Below are 20,145 nucleotides of genomic sequence, written 5' to 3' on the forward strand. Positions count from 1 at the left end.
GAGAAGCAAATCTCGAAGGACTTCGTGGAAAGTGAAATCACCAGTGAGGATGAATGCAAAAGTTAGCTACCTGTGGTATATTTGTCCATGAAGAGAAGTTTTGGGTTGACATTATAAAGGCACTAATTAGCTAAATCGGAAGTACAACATTGTGTGAAAATTGGTAGTTCTTATATGAACGATCATTATGTGCGTTAGTATTGAAATGAGATGAATAATTGCCAACAACAATGCCACCTCAAACCGGAATTCACTAAATTTCAGTCAAGTTTGAAAATCTTAGTCTATAAGCATTACCCGCATTTCTTTACTTCCGGGAAAAAAACACACTTGTGATGTGCCACATACAAATAAGTGCTTTATATATTTATTTGTTTCAAATATTTTGAAAATCTGAATTCCATAATGTCCACTTCTACTATTAATTCTCTAAATTTCAGTCACTGGTTTAAAAGTCTTTAGTATTTCCTTTACTTCCGGTTGTGTTCTGCTTATCAAGATAGATTTTTAATTTCTCTCACTTTATTGAAGTTCAATAACACAAAGGGTCTATCTTACTGTAAATTTTTATTTATATCCTAAAACGATATTAGAGCTTCAATGAAATAAGCACTGTGACGGGTGTCCCTAACGCAAAGGGCATGGCCGGCTCCCGGATCGCTTCATCAATCCGCAACTAGCTGTGTCAACTCGGCATCCATAAAGTTCACAAAGCTGATATTGTTTATTTTGTATATTTATTTCACACTAATAGTCTGACGAAACAACTAACCTATATTTTACAAAGATAAGAACTTTTGTTTGCAGTTAAGGATCCTTTCTAATAGCTGGTCCGTGGCCAAGCCTACTGGCACTGATTTTTCCCAGATTATTTGTACCCATTTACATACATTTATATGAGTGAAGATGATTATTTCGAGGTCATCAGGCATTCACCTGCCGAGATTAGAACCCACAACCATTATTTGTTGGACGCGACCAAGTTCAAAGGACGCCATGTTATAAACCTACGCTCTAACCATCTTTGCCATAGAACTGCTGCTGCTCCTAAGTCATTTTTTAACCCATTAGCTTGGAGCCGAATGAATGAATTTAAGTGCTGTGGCAGGTGTGGTTAGCGAAAAAGGTCAGGCTCCTGTTACCAATCTGCGCCATGTCATATCTAAATTTCTTTGGGTGGGCAACCTTTTTGACTGAAAGGGTCAGATATGAGGCATGGCAAATTGACTGGGCCAGATATGCTACTAGACCACGCGTACTGTCCAATATTGATCTGGCGCTTCACTACAACAAGGTTACCATGAGCAATGTACGTTTTTTTCCAGCCTCTAGGGAATATGAGTTGTTTGTGAATTACCTCCCTTTATATATTGTACGATCATAATACATGAAATTGTAAGCAATTACTTAAGCATTAATTTGCCGTCTAACCTTAGGATTCTGCATCTTTAAATTTAGTTGACATGTCGATCTTAACAAAATGTAATTATGTAAAAACTTAATATTATAGATTATACAAAATACCATTTCTCTGTAATATAAAAACATGTTTCATTGTGCGATTAGAAATTTCATAATTATGTTTCGTAATTAACATAAAAATTGAATTTCAAATAGTCAATATCTTATAAATCAAAAGACAGCCATGCGAAGCAAGGTAACATACGCCCACCAGCAGCTTTGATTGCAAGTACAAATCATTGTTTGTAGCCTGTACAGTGAGTATGAGCCAATTGTGAACAGACAAACAGATGGATGACAATATGTTTCCATAATACGTGTGGGCATATAAAAATCAAAAGAATCCATAAAGAATTGTTGCTTGAAGAGTGAGCAAAAATTGTAATATATGGCCAATAGAGTGAATACACTAAGTTGAAAACGACATTTTGGTGAAAAACTATCAGATCATCTTGAAAATCGATAGGGATCATCTTCATAATGATATTGACCGACAAAAAAAAAATCAAAGGAATCTGTAACGAATTGTTGCCTGTAGAGTGAGCACGAGTTGCACAATACAGTTAACAGAGTGAAAACGCTAAGCCGCACATGATATTTTGATGTAAAATTATCTGATTGATTCAGGTCTCAGTTTCAATGACCACATCAATAACATTTGTAAGATTTGCCAGTTCCATCTGCGAAGGATCGGGTCTATTCGTCATCTCATAAAAAGAGATGCTGCTCCTTGCTTAGCTCGATCATTTTTGCTATCCAGAATTGACTACTGCAATGCAATACTTACTGGTATAACAGAAGAACAGATTTCTAAGCTACAGATTATCCAAAATCGGGCCGCCTGAATTGTTACTTAAACCAAATCAAGATCACATATTACTCCTGTTTTAAATGATCTACACTGGCTTCGTGTTCGTGAAAGGATCAATTTCAAAATTTTATCGCTGACGTATGAGACCATCAACAATATTCCCCATGCTATCTTCAAAATCTACTGTCATTATACAAGCCTAAACGTTCATTAAGATCTGAAGGCAAAATATTACTTGAGGTACCTACATACAACCTGAAAAAAATTGGCTCCAGAAAGTTTCAATACAGTGCATCAGTGTCTGCATTTAAATGTAAAGTGAAAACTAACTCACCAATTGAGATCACTGGAGTGCGCCTTGAGAAATTCCACGAGGATTTAATTGCTGCGCAATATAAATATCGTCATTATTATTATTATTATTATTATTATTATTATTATTATTAGATCATTAGATCATCTTCATAATGACATTGACCTACAAATTAAAAATCAAAAGAATCTGTATAGAATTCCACCATGTGATGATGTGAGGTGCTCAATAAATTCTTCTTCTTCACCAGTTAACCACATCCCTTACACCCTAGTTCCACACCCCCAGGGGATGAAAACACCCCATGTTGGGAACCAGGGATTTAAGACCTATGGAGTAAAAGCTGTAACTTTGTACTAATAACAAAGTTACGAAAGCACAAGCAGGGCTTAAGGCCTAGGGTGAACTTGAACATTATGTGACTTCAATTTCAAAAGGTTACGTGTATTACTTAAAAGTTGGAAGTTCATTGTCATGTGAGGCTAATATTTTCTACGTTAAAGCCTCAAAAAATCTAAGGAAATCTTAAGAGAACTACACTTTAGTAATACAATAATATGATACAAAATAATGTAATATTATTATAATAATATAAAAAGAACAAATACATGTGTTCTCTTGTAAACATACCATTCTTGACTAAAACTATTAAAATAGTGGGTTTTGATTTCAGCTGGTACACTATATTTTATTTCTTCATAATGTACTTCTGGATGTTTTATATTACTAGAATCATCTTCATTGTATTCACCGTCGGCTAGATCCAGATCTTTGGACTTTACTGTAAGTACATCTAGACCTTTTGGTGATGAAGGTACACTTAGCTCTGGACATAGTTTTGGACTTGGTATTCTTGTCTTCAGTAGACTCACTGGACCCTCAATATCTTCTGCTGATTTTACTTGGAGTGGCACCACTGAATTCCTCTTGACATTACAGGATTTTCTGGAAAATCATTTTTTCTTCAAAGGCGAAGAACATTTGGCTCCCATTTTGAAGCGTAGCGTAGCTTTCAATAAGTAAAAACTTCACTATAGCTTTTGCACATAATATTTCGGTGAAAAATTATCAGATCATCGCAAAATCGATAGGAATCATCTTCATAATGAAATTGACCTACAAAATAAAACTCAAAAGAATCTGTATAGAATTGTAGCCTGTAGAGTGAGCACGAACAAAATGTTCGCCAAGGTGATTACATTATACGCCCTAAATATATTTGTGAGCGTATAAAAAAAACACATCTTCGGAGGACCGATGAGGAAGTTCTCCACAAAACAGGGCCTAGTATTTCTGTCTCAAAACCAGCCGATAATGTCAGATAGCTACCAGAAGTTTCGGTCTAGTCGTTCAGAAGCATTTGTTATCCCGATTAAAGCTACAATGAAACTTCACGGGAGTATTTAAGATCTAGGGAGTAAAATCTGTAACTTTGTACTAATGACAAGGTTACGAAAGCACAAGCAGGCCTAGGGTGAACTTGAACATTATTTGACTTCAATTTCAAAAGGTTACGTGTATTACTTAAAAGTTGAGTGTTTATTGTCATGTAAGCGTAGTATTATCTACATTAAAGCCCCAAAAATTCTAAGGAAATCTAAGAGAACTACATTTAATTAATAAAAATAATAAAATATAATATAATATAAAAAGAAAAAAATACGATCGTATATTATACAGATAGTGGACCACAGCCATATACGCCCACCACGGCATGCGGATGGTATATATTCAAGATTTTGGGGCTAGGGCAATAACTATGCTTCTAACGCTCGAAAATTGCTCAAATTCGAACTTGATCTTCGTTTTATGAATATGCATCCACATACTGAATTTCATTTGATTCCATCAAATAATCTAGTTTTTAGAGCGTTTACAAGCAAATGTTGACGGACGGACCAACGGACGGACAGGGGTCTACATAGAGAGATGTGGGCGTATAATAAAACTGAAACATTGCGTTCACATGAATTGTCAGATGGATGGACATGAATGAAGACAATATTTATTATGTCAACCGTAAACAACAACCAATAATTTAAAATTGCCATGTCCAACATAAGTAAGATTTTATCCGATTCAAAAAGATCACTGACCATAACTTACCAAAATTGCCCACAGGTAACGACGGGTAGTGATAGTGTTTTTACAATTGATCGGCAGAATTTGATAATGTAGGTAGGTAGATGACAAGTTAACGTTCGCTTCCGGCGGATGCTGATATCGCAAACTAGGTAGTTGTTGGTAGGCGTAGTAGTTGGTAGATGGATTGATTCAAAGTTGATGATTATGTGCTGTTGGTTTTGGTAGTCGATAATTTAGATAATGTTTTCTAGCTTTAATTATATAGCTTATCGGCGACAAAAGATGTGTAACGTTTATCTTGAAATATATAAAAAAATATAATGCATTTATATTGTCAAATTTGAAATAGGTTTTAATGTATCATGTTTGACATACCAATGGGTGGCATATCGATATATATAAGTATATCTCAGAAACATTTAGATCTGCCCTAGAATCTAATATATAGTGTTGGGGAGAGGGGGCGGGGGGCGAATATGACTTTTCTTTAATGTACAGGTACTTAGGGTAAGAGATTGTCAAGAGATTTTCTGAAGATTTCATGTGTATCTAAACACTTGTAGCATCTTTTTGCACCATTCCAGGTTTCAAACAGTTTGTAGTTCCTAAAGTTAACCATGTCTCCCCAAACGACCTGCAATACCGAGAATTCAAGAAGCTGTAGATATTGGGTGTTCAATTCACAGCTACATACTCATTTTATTTATTTGATCTTCAAGTATGTAATTCCAAACGTCAATTGAGACTTGAGACTTAAATAGTTCGATAATTTAAAAGAGTGATAATAATTGACAGAGCGTGAAGAGCACATTTTGAAATGAGAAATTGAAATACGTGTACATAATCGACCCTTATCGAGCCCCGGGACAAATCATAGTGATGTGTTTTTGTGTAGAGAAAAAGATAACACGATGTTAACTCAGGGATATTTTAGGGAACGTGAAGTGAAGCAAAACAGGGTCGTGGCTAAATATACCTGTAATAAATGCTCTATAGTAGTGACGGTATAGTCACATAAGACTAGAGCATAAAAACGATCGTTTATTTTGGTTTTAAGACGAGTTATCACAGTTAAGAATGTTCGTATGTTGTAGTGCAATGGTTTTTGAATACTTAATAATGTAATACAAGCTATTCAAACAAGGAAGTCTCCTTATGCTGGTAACTAAGTGTGAATAGAAGTGAATCGTATTTGGTTTTCCAGAGCTAAATATCAAATTATATGAAGTTATAACTCTTATCGTTTACAGTACAAGTGGGGAATAGTATTAAATAATTCGTTGTGTATATGTTGTGATTAAGGATTTAATCAGAGTGTAATTTTAACTAGTGCAATAGAGTAGTTATTAATATTTTAAAATGGAGACTCCGCAAAAGGTAAGTAAACGAAATGAATGAGAGATGCGTAGAAATTGTCATGAGAATCTTTCATTCTGAATATAGATAATTCTTATGAATATTGGTTCATTAATTTATATTCCTGAAGAAACATAGGTGTATTATTATTATTCCATATTACACTTGAAGAGAAGCTTTCACTGCATTATTTCTTGATATTTCTTATAGTTACAAAGTACTTATGAAATAAAGTAGTAGAACCAACTAGGCCATCTTAAAATTATATGTGGGGTGATTTCGAACTTCACACAACTCATGGAGGGGTAAGGCTGTCACCAAAACTTTAGAGAGAAAAGAGTTTTAAAAAGATACGTGAAGAATCAGAACTTCTTTCATTGTATATATAGCAATACGAACTTTTAATACATATTTTAAACATATTGATCAAGGTGTATATTACAGGGAGTAATAGAATAAGTTATTATACCTGTATGTTATACCATTGACAAAATATAATAGACAGAAACTAGGTTAGAATAACAATAGATATATCTCATAATGCTATAATGTCATATCTATAACCCGACATGAACTCTGTCCAATCCCCAACCAGTTTGTGTAACCTCTACTATCAATGCTTCTTTAACTTAAAATGACTCCAATAATCAATATGAACCTTTCGAATCCTCTATACTCTAGCTCTATTGTTCATTTAACCTACTATATGACACTCTAATAATCTGACATGAACGTTCTCCAATCCTCCGAACGATGCTACCTCTACTGTTTTTTATCCTCAAAATGACATCCCAATATCCTAACAAGAACCTTACAAATTCTATACCTTCCTGCGCAACCTCTACTATCATTGTTCCTTTAATCCCATAAATTACTCCATAAATCCCATAAACCTCATATGAACTTTTTCTATTCCTCTAACAGTACATGCTGCATATCAATATTCCTTTCATATCAAAATGACATTTCAATAAATTGAAATGGACTTTTCCAATCTCAAACCCCTACTACAAGTAAAAATGTTTATTTAACCTTAAAATGACATTCAAGTAACATTTTCCAACCCTAAAGTGGTCTATGTTACCTTAATTTTCAATGTTCCTTAAACCAAGAAGTGGCATTTCAATAACCTAACAGGCATCTCCAAGTAGTCTCTGTTCCACTTATTGCCAACGTTCCCTTTCTTCCCCAATCCTCGCGCGACCTGTAGCTTTATTCTTTACAACCCCCTCCTCTCCTGCCTTGAGAATTAAATTTTCTTGATTTATATATCAACGGTTGCCCGAATCTACTGCTATTCTTTGCAAGTACATTGTATAAAGTTGAAGTCGGTATTGAGGTATATGCAAATTCATATAACGTGGTTATGTATGTACAACTAATATATGGATGTAAGTAGAGATTTCTGCTTCATACTTCATGCAGACACATTGAAAAGTAGATCGAAAAGATTTAAATATAGGCGTAGACCTCGAAATGCAGCTAAAGTTTTTTGTATAATAACAGTGAAATAAAGGACGGCGTGTATGATAAAACGCATGGTTGGGTTTTTATAATACTCTTATTTCAATACAAGATCTTCAAATATTCTTAGGGCGGTTTTCAAGCAGTTGATCCTTTTCCTAACCTGAGCTTTCACTCCACCCTCTTTTTACTGCTTGATAGAAGGAAAATTTTTTTTCAATTTTATTATGAATTAACTTGTTAAATTAAATAGCATTATCTAACTACGCCTTCAGATTAAAAACAATATAGCATATTCAATCATCAATGAGTTTTAATTAAGACATATTACTTTAAAATGTACATATTTCATTAGTTGCATTATGTTTACTTTGGATCGGTGAAAATAACCTTTAGCTATATAAATGATGAATGATGAATGATGAAATTGTGGTGTTTTGAAATTTTTTATCCGATTGAGTTTAGTTTATGTGGATGTAATGCACTATATTTCTATACTTAGCTTTATTTTGACGCCCTTTCATTTCTTTCATTATCATGGTATTATCATGACTATATTTTACATTTTTGTTTAGCCTGGATCGTGGAAGATAATCCAAAATTATATAATACAAACATACATACATGTAATATTAGGTATATAAAAGAGTTTTTTTTTTATCAAAAAATCAAGTAAACACTTTTGTATATACCTAATATTACATGTATAATATTTTGATCTTATGTTATAAATAAAACATTATTTACTACATCATGATGACGACCGTAAAATTTCTTAAAAGGTAGTTATGAGTTTGGATGGTAAATATCCCTCTACCCGCAGCTTTGATGTCAAATTACAAGAAATTAGCGTAGTAAAAATATAGGCATTGAATGTTGTAGGTTTAATTGATCCAAACTCAAAATCGACCTCTTTGTAGTAAAAGATGTTAAATATAATTTTAAACTAATTTTATTCGTAAGATTATATTGTGAGCATCGTTGCGCCTTATGAAATTATTTCTCACAAATACTGTATATATAGTGAGTAAATAGAAAATTGAACCAAGTTACTTTTATAATACATTTGTGACCCCAACTCTGTCAAAACCACCTTTCACATAGAGACGATTTCTAACACGGTTGGTCTATTTTCTTTGTAACACCAAATAATATAATAATATACTTTAAACCACATTCCGATTGTAATTAGGAAGTAAATAAAGCTAAACTAATAATTATTCATTGATACGCTACAAAGAAGGTCAAGAGGGAAATTTGTCAGTCTAAAGAGAAAACCAAATAAAAAACTCAATATGAACAAAATACAAAAGTACAATAAGCATTTGAATAGTAAGAAAATGTTAGATTTGTATATAAGAATCTTTTAGAAAATGTAAACATTTTCAGCATATAATTGGAATAAAGAAGAAGCAAACACAAACTGAGGATAAGGATAAGTAGAAAATAGATATATAGATATTTGTTTTTCCTATCGGGATGGGATCCATTCGGGGTGCGGGCCCATGCACTTGGATCAACAAGTCCCCCGTGGTGGTTCTGTCACTGGAGATAATTTTCGACAGTAGTAGCAGAAAAAGTTTGGTTCATCTGAGATAAAGAAAAACTTAACAAAGTCTTCAGACCTTTATATATGTAAATTTTTATTTGTAAACCATCATTTACCCTGCTCATATATTCAATCAAGTTATGTTGGATAGATAAAAGAAACCTTTATCATTAATATTTGCTTTCAAAATATCTAATAATAAATCTACAATTCTATTCATCTACACCCTACTCTTATACATCTTGCAAAGTAATTTTTTTTTAATGAATTGAGACAAAATTATACAAGAATATTCACACTAAATTTTTGGTTACTGCTTTACTTGTACTAATTAAATCGCATTCCAGTTACTCTCTGAGTCAACTGATTTATGGGTTTTAGTTTATTTTTTTCATATTACTTAAATCATTTTAGGCCTATTATTTTAGTTTTTTACAGAATTAAAATTGTGGTAATTTTTATATTTCTCTTTGCACCCGGTAAAGTAAATTGTATTCTTTATTACTATTGTTGATAATTGTGTAAAATATGTATGTTCCCTTCTTGTGACCTTGGTTTGTGCTTCTATAGGAGAGTATCTTCTACAACACCCAATACTAGAAAAAGTGGTGTTATCTAAGAGGGAGTGACTGATGCGTAACTCTCCTCTGTATGATGATGAAGCTGGATGATATCTTTGAGAGTAGCTCAACTATAAAAGAAAAAAGGCAAAATATGAATTTTCTCACTTTTACAATTACAGTCAATGTCAGATTAACAAGGCTACATAATATTTTACTGATGAAATATTTGGGATTTGCAATAAATAAACACATAATATACACACTACAATAGATAAACAACAAGAAGGATATATATTTGTAGGGGATAAATGTATCCAATTTAGAGGACAAAAAAGGTGCTGCGGTCAAAATTATAATACATGGTTAAAATTATAAAATATAATATAGAACACTATGTAATTAATATGACAAATACATTTAATAAAACACTTATATATAACGAAGTTTAATTGATTGAGAATACATTACAAATGGAGAGACTATTTAGAAAAACACATAATGTATCGTAAAAGACACTAGTTCTTATTGAAAGGTTAACATCCAATATGAACTAATATTCTAATATGCCTATTTTAGAACAATGTTAACTGTGCTAGTATTATGGTCACAGCCACTAACAGTCCTGTTACAGCTTTTGGCCCTGAGAAAGATGATGATATGTACAGCGTTTCAGAGATTACTTCAGTTTATGGCGAGAAAGAAAACAAGAATAAAGACAAAAAACCTACAAAATTTCTTTATGGAACGATTACTAAAACTCCACCTGAACTTCAAAGAACGGTAAGTAACTTCTACTATGACATGTTAAATGAAGCTTACCTGGTAATGACTTCCAAGAGCTTTCAGAGATTTTATAGTTTGATTTTAGATATAAATTCAATTTGAGTGATCCAGTGATCGAACTCTCTCAAAGGGTCATATTAAAGTCATCTCTTTCCAGGGTCTGCGACAAGAATCGACAAGTGAAAATGGACAAGAAGAGACTGGGAGTGAAGCGACAGACGAAACTATAACCACGACCAGTTCCTTTCCCGACTTTTCTGATACACCTAGTAAAAACAACATCATACCTTCGAGTTTCGCTCTGTATGCTAAAACATTATTTCATTGTAAAACAACCCATGTATATTCATGTTCAGCATTACCACAACCCTTACTTCAAAAGATAGATAAAGGGGACTTTTTGGTAGGTGGAATTTGACAATCTGAACGCGACTTTAGTACAATCAATTCAAATAAAGATTTTTAAATGTTCCAAATACATGTCATATAAAACGACACTGCGACATTTTTCATACTTTATCTTGACTAGAAAGATCAATATCTTTATTGGAGTCTAATAAAGATTGTAGATATGTCTATTTTTATTATTCAAATATTGTATTAATGCGATATTTAATCATTTCAGGCAGCACTCGCCTCCTGGGTCACCATATTAAGGATTATGGGTGATCTACCGGAACGTACTGAAGAGTTAGAAATAGCTATACCCGGGGTATGTATTAAAATTTTATCCTCGAGTACACAGGATATAATCAAATCATGATATTAAATACATTTATAGTTCAATTGGTTATCTAAAAGTTTGAATTTCAACGATGGCTGTTGTATAACACCTTAAAACCGTATATATTCTAGGAAGTACCATCTGTCGTCTCTAAAGTGAAGGATTCGTACAAAATAAAGTATGCGAAGAAAGATATTGATGAAGCACAGAAGAAATATTCTGAATTAGTAGGTTTATTGGAGTTAACTTGTATAATACATACTAAAATTTGGTTCAATTGTACAGACAGCATCGCATACTTACTTTAATAATGGGTTGATACGCTTAGAAATACCTAGAGAAATATAAAAGTAAAAGAAAATATTCCAGATCGGAATGGTTTCTTCCGAATTCAAACTCTTAGTTTTCTTCTTAATTCTTTTCTAGTTCAAAGATCCGCAAAGTTCTTCAGTAAAGGACATACCTTTCTTATACGACGGAAAGGAAACAATGCTAGAAAAAGTTCAGTTTTTAACTGCTCTTGGGATATATAAACCAGAATTAAGGTATCTATCTCTAAAACACGTATTGTTTACCATAAACGGCCCGGGATACTAGCATAAAGATACACTATTTGCAGGGCTGTTAATGGTCAAAAAGCAGTATCAATGCCATCAAAGATGTAATGAAACGTCCGTAATGCAATAATGACATAATGAATCCACGAAACTGATAACAATCAATGATTACGTTGATTTATTTGTAGAGATGAACTGTATTGTCAACTCTGTAAACAACTTTCCAGTAACCCATCTAAGAACAGTACCATCAGAGGTTGGGTACTGATGCAATTACTGGCCGCCAGTTTTACACCAACTGAACATGTAAGTACTTGAGCATGTTTTTCTCCTTTTATAGATTATATTTAACTGTTTCCTTTAACTGTGCATATTCTTTGAGTTTGAAAAAAAATAGTTCCATGGCAAAATCTCTTCTTTGTAGTTTGCTGCCTGTTTGAAAGGATTTTTAAGAGAAGGTCCACGTGAATTAGCCAATAAAGTAGACAGACTGATCAGAAGAACGGGTTCTGTTGGAACTAGAGGTTTCCCACCAAGCTGGTTAGAATTTCAGGTAAGTTCTTTGCTTGAAATTTGAAAAGGAACCAGTAAGACAATAAGCTAGTTAGAGTTAACAGCTAACCGAGATATAAAATAAGACAAAATATCGAGTACATTGAAAACTGTCATACCATTCATTGATGTCATTGATGTAGATCGTTAGGACTGATATAGTAAGATCGTTAGATGGCAGCAATAAACCGAGGTTCAACGTGTTATAGGTTGTGTAAAAGAAAATATGTTAATACCATACACGGAATGACATAGCTCGTCTTTCGTAGGACGCGAAACTCAAATATTATGTGAACAATTGTTATAGGCAGCGAAGAATGGTAAACCAATTTTACTTCCAATAAGTTTTATGACTGGACAACGATACCTTGTAGAAGTTGATGCTTCTTCCACAGTAAAAGAATTGAGTTATAATGTCTGTGTCAAGCATAATATAACTGATGATGTCGGCTTCTCTGTTTATATATCTATACATAATAAGGTGAGTTTCTTTCCATACTGATTGCATACAATACAAGCCAGTATGCGAAAAATGTTGATCAATATATATATATACTATACATCGGAATTGCGAGTTTGATGTCAACTGAGATGAGATATCGACACATCTGACAAGTGGTGTAAAGCTTCTTAAAGCCTTATACCTTTTCCTGTTTACCCAATTGTATTATATTTGCAAAACAAAGTTAGCTTTGGTCCAACGGATATCTCAGATACCATTATTTCACTGTACAGCAATATTTCTCGTTTTATTTTTAAAAGATATCTTGTCTCGGAAATGGTCAATTAAGAATTATGGATGCCATCTCAGAATGTGAACAACATACAAGAAAGTTAGGAATGAGAGAGAGTAATTCTAGCTGGAGATTGTTCTATAGAAAAGAGTACTTTACGCCCTGGCACAATGCTACATTAGATGTAACTGGTACTAATCTGGTGTATCAACAGATAATGAGGGGAATTTCACTTGGGGAATATGAATGCGATAAGGTATTTCTTTTTTACTACCTGTAACTTTGTATGCTTTGTAAACCAAACACTACCCAAATCCGGGTGAGAAATTAACCCAAGAATACCGACTGACCAATGAGTGAGCTGTCAGTTGTTGTGTCTTAATTTCAGATATTGGGGGGGCCATTGTATTTATTCCCGAGTCTGTTACGACTGTACAATTGTTATTTTTCCACAGGAAAATGTATTGGTCCTTCTAGCTGCACAGAAATATTACTTAGAATATCCCCCTGGTGTAGATGATAAGAAATTAGACTTAATGTTAAGATCTTGGCTTCCACAAGACAGCAAATATAAAAATAGTATGGAGGAATGGACAAACAAGGTGAAAGATGCCATCAAAAACAATTTTGAAGAAAAGCAACCAACGCCTCACCAGCTGAAAGTCGACATTGTAACGTTTGCTCTAGAAAAATGGTGTTTGTTGTTTTCACGCTTTTATGATGTGTCAAGATATGCCGGGCCGGTTGAAGCATTAAGTAATGTTGTTATGGCTATAAATTCAAGTGGTGTACATATACTTGATGAAACTGAAAATGTTCGTTCTACTGTAAATTATATAGAAATTTCTGGTTTATCGAAATGGAGGTAAGTACAAACTTTTGTTCTACAACCATTTGATTCTGAACTCGTAAGTACACCATGACTGCTTGATTCTGAATGAACTGTCAAGTAATTTATCAACGTACTTTCAGTTTGTTCGATGATATTTGCATTTGCATTAACCACATGTATATGATTACTGTACATAACTTTCCATTGAATTCAATCTATTTCAGACACTCTGTGACCATAAATACAGTGAAAAATGAGAGTTTTGTTGTAACATCTCAACATTCTGATGATATGTATCAATTACTCAGTACATTTTATGATGGTTTAAAAGATCAGTCAACCTATGCTCTGGTTATTCAAGATGCTGCTGAATACGGTATATATCTAGTAGTTATAAAGATAACACTGTACAAATTATGTGTCTTAAATCGCAGCAATTTCTGTAAAAGGTGTATAATAACAAATGCTTATCTTAAACTGTTGAAACTATCTGTTAGAAGTCACAATGCTTGAACGTTCTAATGTTTTCTTCTCGATACCATGCTAATATCTAACAGCTAAAGGACTGGAAATACAGAGAGACTTATATAACTGTGTTAGGGTGTATTGAGACGAGTCTCAATGAAAGCACTGGCCTAGGTCACAGAGCAATAGATAAGTCTATTAATTATGTGAAAATTAGTTAGTCATTAGTATGATTTTAGTTGAAAAGACACAAACACAAACTTACACTGCATGTTATATAATATACTGTATATAGCCATGGCACCAGTCCTGAAATAAGTAACTGTGTTATCCCTTCAGGTGCAGTTGATATGACTCTATCGAAAGGAGATCTAGTAATACTAGACAAGGCCAATAAAGAGTATGATGGTTGTGATATCTTTTCTGTAACCTGTCCTCGAACCAGTAAATCTGGCCAACTTCCACGTGGCATATTATATATATTACCCTCAGTCCAAAAACCAAATACAAGCATCATGGTAAGTTCATTAGATTTAAAATTGAATAAGATGATATCGAAGGACCGACAATGAAAGTGTTGGAGTCTTAGAACTGTCTGAATAATGTTAAGTTTGGAAATTGTTTTTATACTTACTGGATGTGAATGATTCTGATTTCTGCTTAATTTTCGTCGCCTTTGTAGATCGTTACATTTATATTCAACATATTGAAAGTTATGACATATACATGTAGTGTCTCCTCCTCAGCATCCCGAATCTATATCTATTAATTACAGACAATGATGACGTCCCAGCTAAAGAAAGATGTCATGCCATTTTGTTCTGAGGATGGTAACAAACAGCATACCCTGGCACTGTTTGCTCGCTACCACTTTAGGCAAAGTAATGAAAATGCAGTTAGTAAACTATTGTCTAAAGCTTCATTTAAAAAAGAGAAATCGGATTTATTATGGCAGTACAGTAGAGAAGTATCTAAGAAACCATTTTTAAAGAAATCATTTCTAAAAGAAGATGTACGAATTTGTGCAATACGTTCGTTTCTTGATATCCTTTTATTAATAATTCTATATCTATAAAATAATGTGCAGGTATTCTTATTGTAATGCCTTTAAGTGATCATATTGATGTCACTATACATCAAAGAAAACAGAGAAGAGCAGGGAATGGGGGAGTATGACTATATTGTGTTGGTAGATATTACGAATATCATTATTATAGCATTTTTTTAATTTAACATTCCTTAACTCTATATTACCAATACAACAATTTATGGGTGATGTCCCGGCACCGGAAACACAAACTGTAACAGAAGTTGTTAACGAGAATGTTATAGATCAAGTCAGTAGAAATGTAAGTTTAAGTTATTTATAGAAAAATATTCATCGTTCCAAAAAAATAAAACATATTATAAACATGTTTCTTTGGAGAAAGATACAGCTTTAAATGTTCCTTGTAATATCATGAGAGAGGTACGACCCCTGTCTTTCGTCTCATAAATATAACTGCATGTTTTTCAAAGAACATGGAAATACACTACCTTTTTTCAATTTCACTAGATACCCTGACTTGTAATGCATTGTAATATTTAATATTTAGAGATATCTACGAGAGGAGATCTTTTGTCAGATGATTAAACAGTTAACAAACAACCCAAATAAGTAAGTTGACTTGATGATCAAAGAAATTTAACTGAAGTGTTGAATCACTCATTACTTGCTTTTGAATACGTAGATTTTAAAGTATATATATTTTCAGTGTAAACCTTAATATTATATATTCTTTACTTCAAGAGGATTTAATATACTTACAGAAAAAGGGGATGTCTTGTACATGTGTTTATCATCCCTTCTAGTGCGAAATAGAATTCGACAATAATATTGAAATAATGTATTCATCATACTCGATACAGACATGTTTTTTGAACCTGTGTTACATTCTCTTAATAATGTCACCCTAGTTGTTCCCTGATTGAATATTTTCTTAATTGTAGAATAAGTTGTGATAGAGGCTATCAACTGCTGTATTTTATTTGTGGTGCAGCTCTACCTAGTTATGAAATACAACAAGAACTTCTCCGATTTTTACATACCAGTAAACATTTCATGGCTAAACATTGTATTCAAAGACTACATAGTGCTAAAAAGTGAGATTAATTTTCTAAGCTTTTTCCAAGCTTCAACTTTAAGCTTTCAAAATTCAGAAGTTCAATATATATATCTACAATAAATGCCGTGGGGGTGTCTTTGTGGATAAATTTTTGACTTTTATCGAATTCCAAAAGATGTCAAAGATGATAATGATAGCTTAGTTATTTCTTAATCCATATGAACAAAATGATACTGAGAATTTGACAATTCCGGTTCTTTTTTTCATAATTTAAGGTATTGATTTGATGTAATGTTTATTTAGTCTAAAATCACATGTGTTTTTTAGATGTGGTTGCCGTTTACATCCACCTCATCCAGTAGAATATGAGGCTATCAGCAACACCCAGTTTACTATACCTGTTGACGTGTTCTTGCCAGATGGTACTAAACAGGTAAATATACCAAATTTTTAAGTGTAAGAAGGAAAAATACCCAATAAAACTCTTAAAATAGGAACGCGTCTTGTAAACGTTTAGTAGGTTATTAAGATGCAGGAGATGATGAAGTTTTATAACTTAAATATTTTAAGATTATTGTCCCTTTTCTTTTCGAAAAGATTGACCACCTTGATTCACGTAACAATTAGGTAATCTGTATGATTATGGATCTTGACTCCCAAAAAGCACAGCAGAAGGCACAAGTGACGAAACAATACGTTATATTAAAATCAAAAGATATTCAGATTCTAAAAAGTCATAGGTTTCGGTTGAGTATTTGAACCCAGTTCAGTTGTCAGTGAATATTTGACCCTTCATTTCGCTTACAGCAGGCGAATTTACACTTTAAAATTACACAGAATAAGGGAAGAAGGATTATAGAAAGACTTTTTTTCTAAATGTGCAATGTGTACGAATCTATTTTCAGACAGTAGCTGTTAGTACTGATACCAGAGTAAGAGATATAACTAAACATATTGGTGTCAAATTAAAACTACAATATGTCGACGAATATTCTTTATTTATAACAGTAGCCAATGGAAGTAAGTAAACACTCCTTTTTACCTATGTTTCATACCAGTAAAGGTTTTTAGTCGACTTCCTATATTGAGACCTTTATTAAATATTTTTTCAGTTCATGCAATGGCTTGGGATCATTTTTACTATGATGGTATTTCTCATGCCGAGATATTCAGTTTACGACCTCGACCAGACACTCCGTGTAAGTATTACTATTTAGTCTCTCTAAGGAGAAATATATTTGCAGAAAATTCTCTAATTTTTTGGGTTAGCAAAGAAAGCGACGTTAATGTGCACCGTAGTGCCCACAACTTACTCGTATGGATTCATCTTTCCGGTGAAAAGTTTTCTAATATAAATATTGTACTGTTCTTGATTTCAAACAGAAATGTTTAATTCATATTACTCGTATCGTATTTCAGTGCCGAAAACAGGAATATGTATTGTTATGTTAAGGAAGTTATGGGTAAACACACAGAGTGGGGATAACAAATCAGCCGATTTCCACTTTCATTACCCACAGGTACGAAGCTTTTCTTTCTATTGGTCATATTAGTATTAAACAAAGAATTACCGAATACATTAGTAGACTGGTATACATAAACAGAAGATTGGTTTCACTACCATTTTACAATGTGACAGTTTCCCCGATAGATTCCAAGAATCGTTCTATTTTCCATCTGTTAAATTTCATCTACATGTAGGGAGGCTGAATAATCATACTATGACAATACCTTTTTCAGGAGTTACAGAATTATCTTCAAGGATATCTGAAATGTACAGACGCAGCTGTTATACAATTTGCAGCATTGGCGTATAGGGCTAAATATGGTGATGATAACACACAATTTACAAACTTCGGGTAAACAATTTTCAGATTTAGTCACTTAGTAGACAATGGGTTATGAGTGGAAAAAAAAAACAGACAATACATGTATTTGTATCATAGTCCGCAACAAGGGTTCATAGTTCAATAATCGAAAATTACAATTTTAACTGCTAGTAATAATGATAATAATATCTTTATTTCGTTCTTTGGCATGTTTCTTAAATGTTTTATTTCAGCAAAATTGCTACATCAATAATCCCAAGACATTTATTATCATCAAGCCCAGCTGGAGATTGGGTTCAGGTATGTCGTTTCTTTATCGTAGCAATATATTATGTTTAAAGTCTATTATGAATGCAAAAAAAGAATGTATAAATAGTTTTTTATCGATATGTTATCGTATTGTTTTATGATTGTAATTGTTGGTCTCCATTGTCGTTTCAGCATATATCTGATGAATATAAGAAGTCTAAAGGTCTGACGTCTGACGATGCCATGACAGAATTTTTAAAACAGACAGAAAAATATCCAACATATGGCTCTGTGTTTTTTGAAGTAAAGGTAAGAATATTGTTGATATTTATAGTAATTCAGAATTTTGTAGGAACCGAGATCCACCATGAATTGATTTTAAGATTGATCTAAAAGGAAGAATTTTCTGGAGATAACATGGGAAATGTATCAATTCGTTTTCGCTAGGGAATGTGTGTCCAGCATGACAATTTGTTACATACACCTAAAAACAATAACCTGGCGTAAAGAATTGTGTTCACAGCAAACTTCTTATTAATAAAGCAAATAGAAAATAAATGGGTTATTACCTACTGATGATGCGGTTGCATTATAATTTTTTTTTTGATTTCAGCAAAGAAGCTCCAAGACATTACCAAAAGAAATGTTACTCGCAATAAATTCTAAAGGTGTTCATTTATTACACAAGTCCACAAAGGTTGGTAAAATTGTGTGATGATCTGAATTTATCAAAGATAGAAATTTGCAACAAATGAAACTTGAATAAGAAAGTAAATAAAACAAAATTATATACACGTACATGTATATATTTATTGAAATGAGTAACAGGCAAGCAAAATCCCCGCTTGTTTTTTTTATATCTTGAACATACTAACACGTCCGTTGCTCAATTAAAAAAATATACAGTTTTCCTTATTTGGGTCCATTTTCCGTTTTCTGAAAACTACAGTCAAATTGTGGTAATGTTGATCAAGAATCAGTCGGACAATTCATGTTAGATTGGGTATTTTTTTAGTAAAAAGTGGGTTATTTTTCTTTTGTAGGAGTTGATTGTAACCCATCCGTTTGCCAACATACCAAATTGGGCTTATGATGAAAATTCATTTACAATCATGTTACAAGAGAAACAAGAATCGAGACATATTTTGTTAGAAACCAGAGTTGTAAGTCATTTTCTTAGTCTAAATTCACGTTAACATTATATTTTTGAAATGGTGTTCTGATAAGCTTTTTAAACACCTAATGACATGAGCATGTCATGAGACATTTTCGTGAAGAAAATGTATATTTTTCTAGAATAGTTACAAAACCTTATAAATTGTGTATACGTCAATGCGAATTTATGCATAACCATTTAGTTTCTTTTGCAGTTCACTTTAGGAATGATCTGAAGGAAAGTACTATCATACTCTAGTACTGTTAAATGTGATAATTCCAAAGCTATGCTTAAAGATCTGTGCGTTAATATCACAATTCAGAAGTATCTGTAGAATTATTTTTATCAGGAATGATCATACTATGGGATACTGATATTTCCAAAAATATATTTAAATATTTACGACTTAATATCAAATGAACAATTTTCTCTGTCTGATCTAATTCCAGGGTCACAATATAGATGATTTAATTATGTCCTATATCAGCTTCTTAATGAATATACAGATGAGTAAAAAGACAAGTTTTAGTGCTGCTGTTGGTGAAAGCTTGTGTTAA

At 32.8% G+C, this 20,145-nt stretch overlaps 1 protein-coding gene across 1 annotated transcript; it reads left to right on the plus strand.

Annotated features, from left to right (window-relative positions):
- Window positions 1-11,598: 11,598 nt before the first annotated feature.
- LOTGIDRAFT_213603 (hypothetical protein) lies at window positions 11,599-20,145 on the plus strand (the record flags this gene model as incomplete). The annotated part of the gene is made up of 22 exons (XM_009052206.1): window positions 11,599-11,654; window positions 11,855-11,972; window positions 12,091-12,219; window positions 12,526-12,699; window positions 12,981-13,208; window positions 13,408-13,817; window positions 14,009-14,160; window positions 14,589-14,767; window positions 15,025-15,261; window positions 15,467-15,598; window positions 15,845-15,906; window positions 16,239-16,391; window positions 16,682-16,787; window positions 17,260-17,374; window positions 17,467-17,553; window positions 17,774-17,874; window positions 18,095-18,213; window positions 18,417-18,483; window positions 18,625-18,741; window positions 19,046-19,129; window positions 19,476-19,595; window positions 20,038-20,145. The coding sequence occupies 22 exons, from the start codon at window positions 11,599-11,601 to the stop codon at window positions 20,143-20,145; spliced, it is 3,054 nt and encodes a 1,017-aa protein (XP_009050454.1).

Source organism: Lottia gigantea (assembly GCF_000327385.1).
Source record: "Lottia gigantea unplaced genomic scaffold LOTGIsca_18, whole genome shotgun sequence".
Classification (NCBI taxonomy): Eukaryota; Metazoa; Mollusca; class Gastropoda; family Lottiidae; genus Lottia; species Lottia gigantea.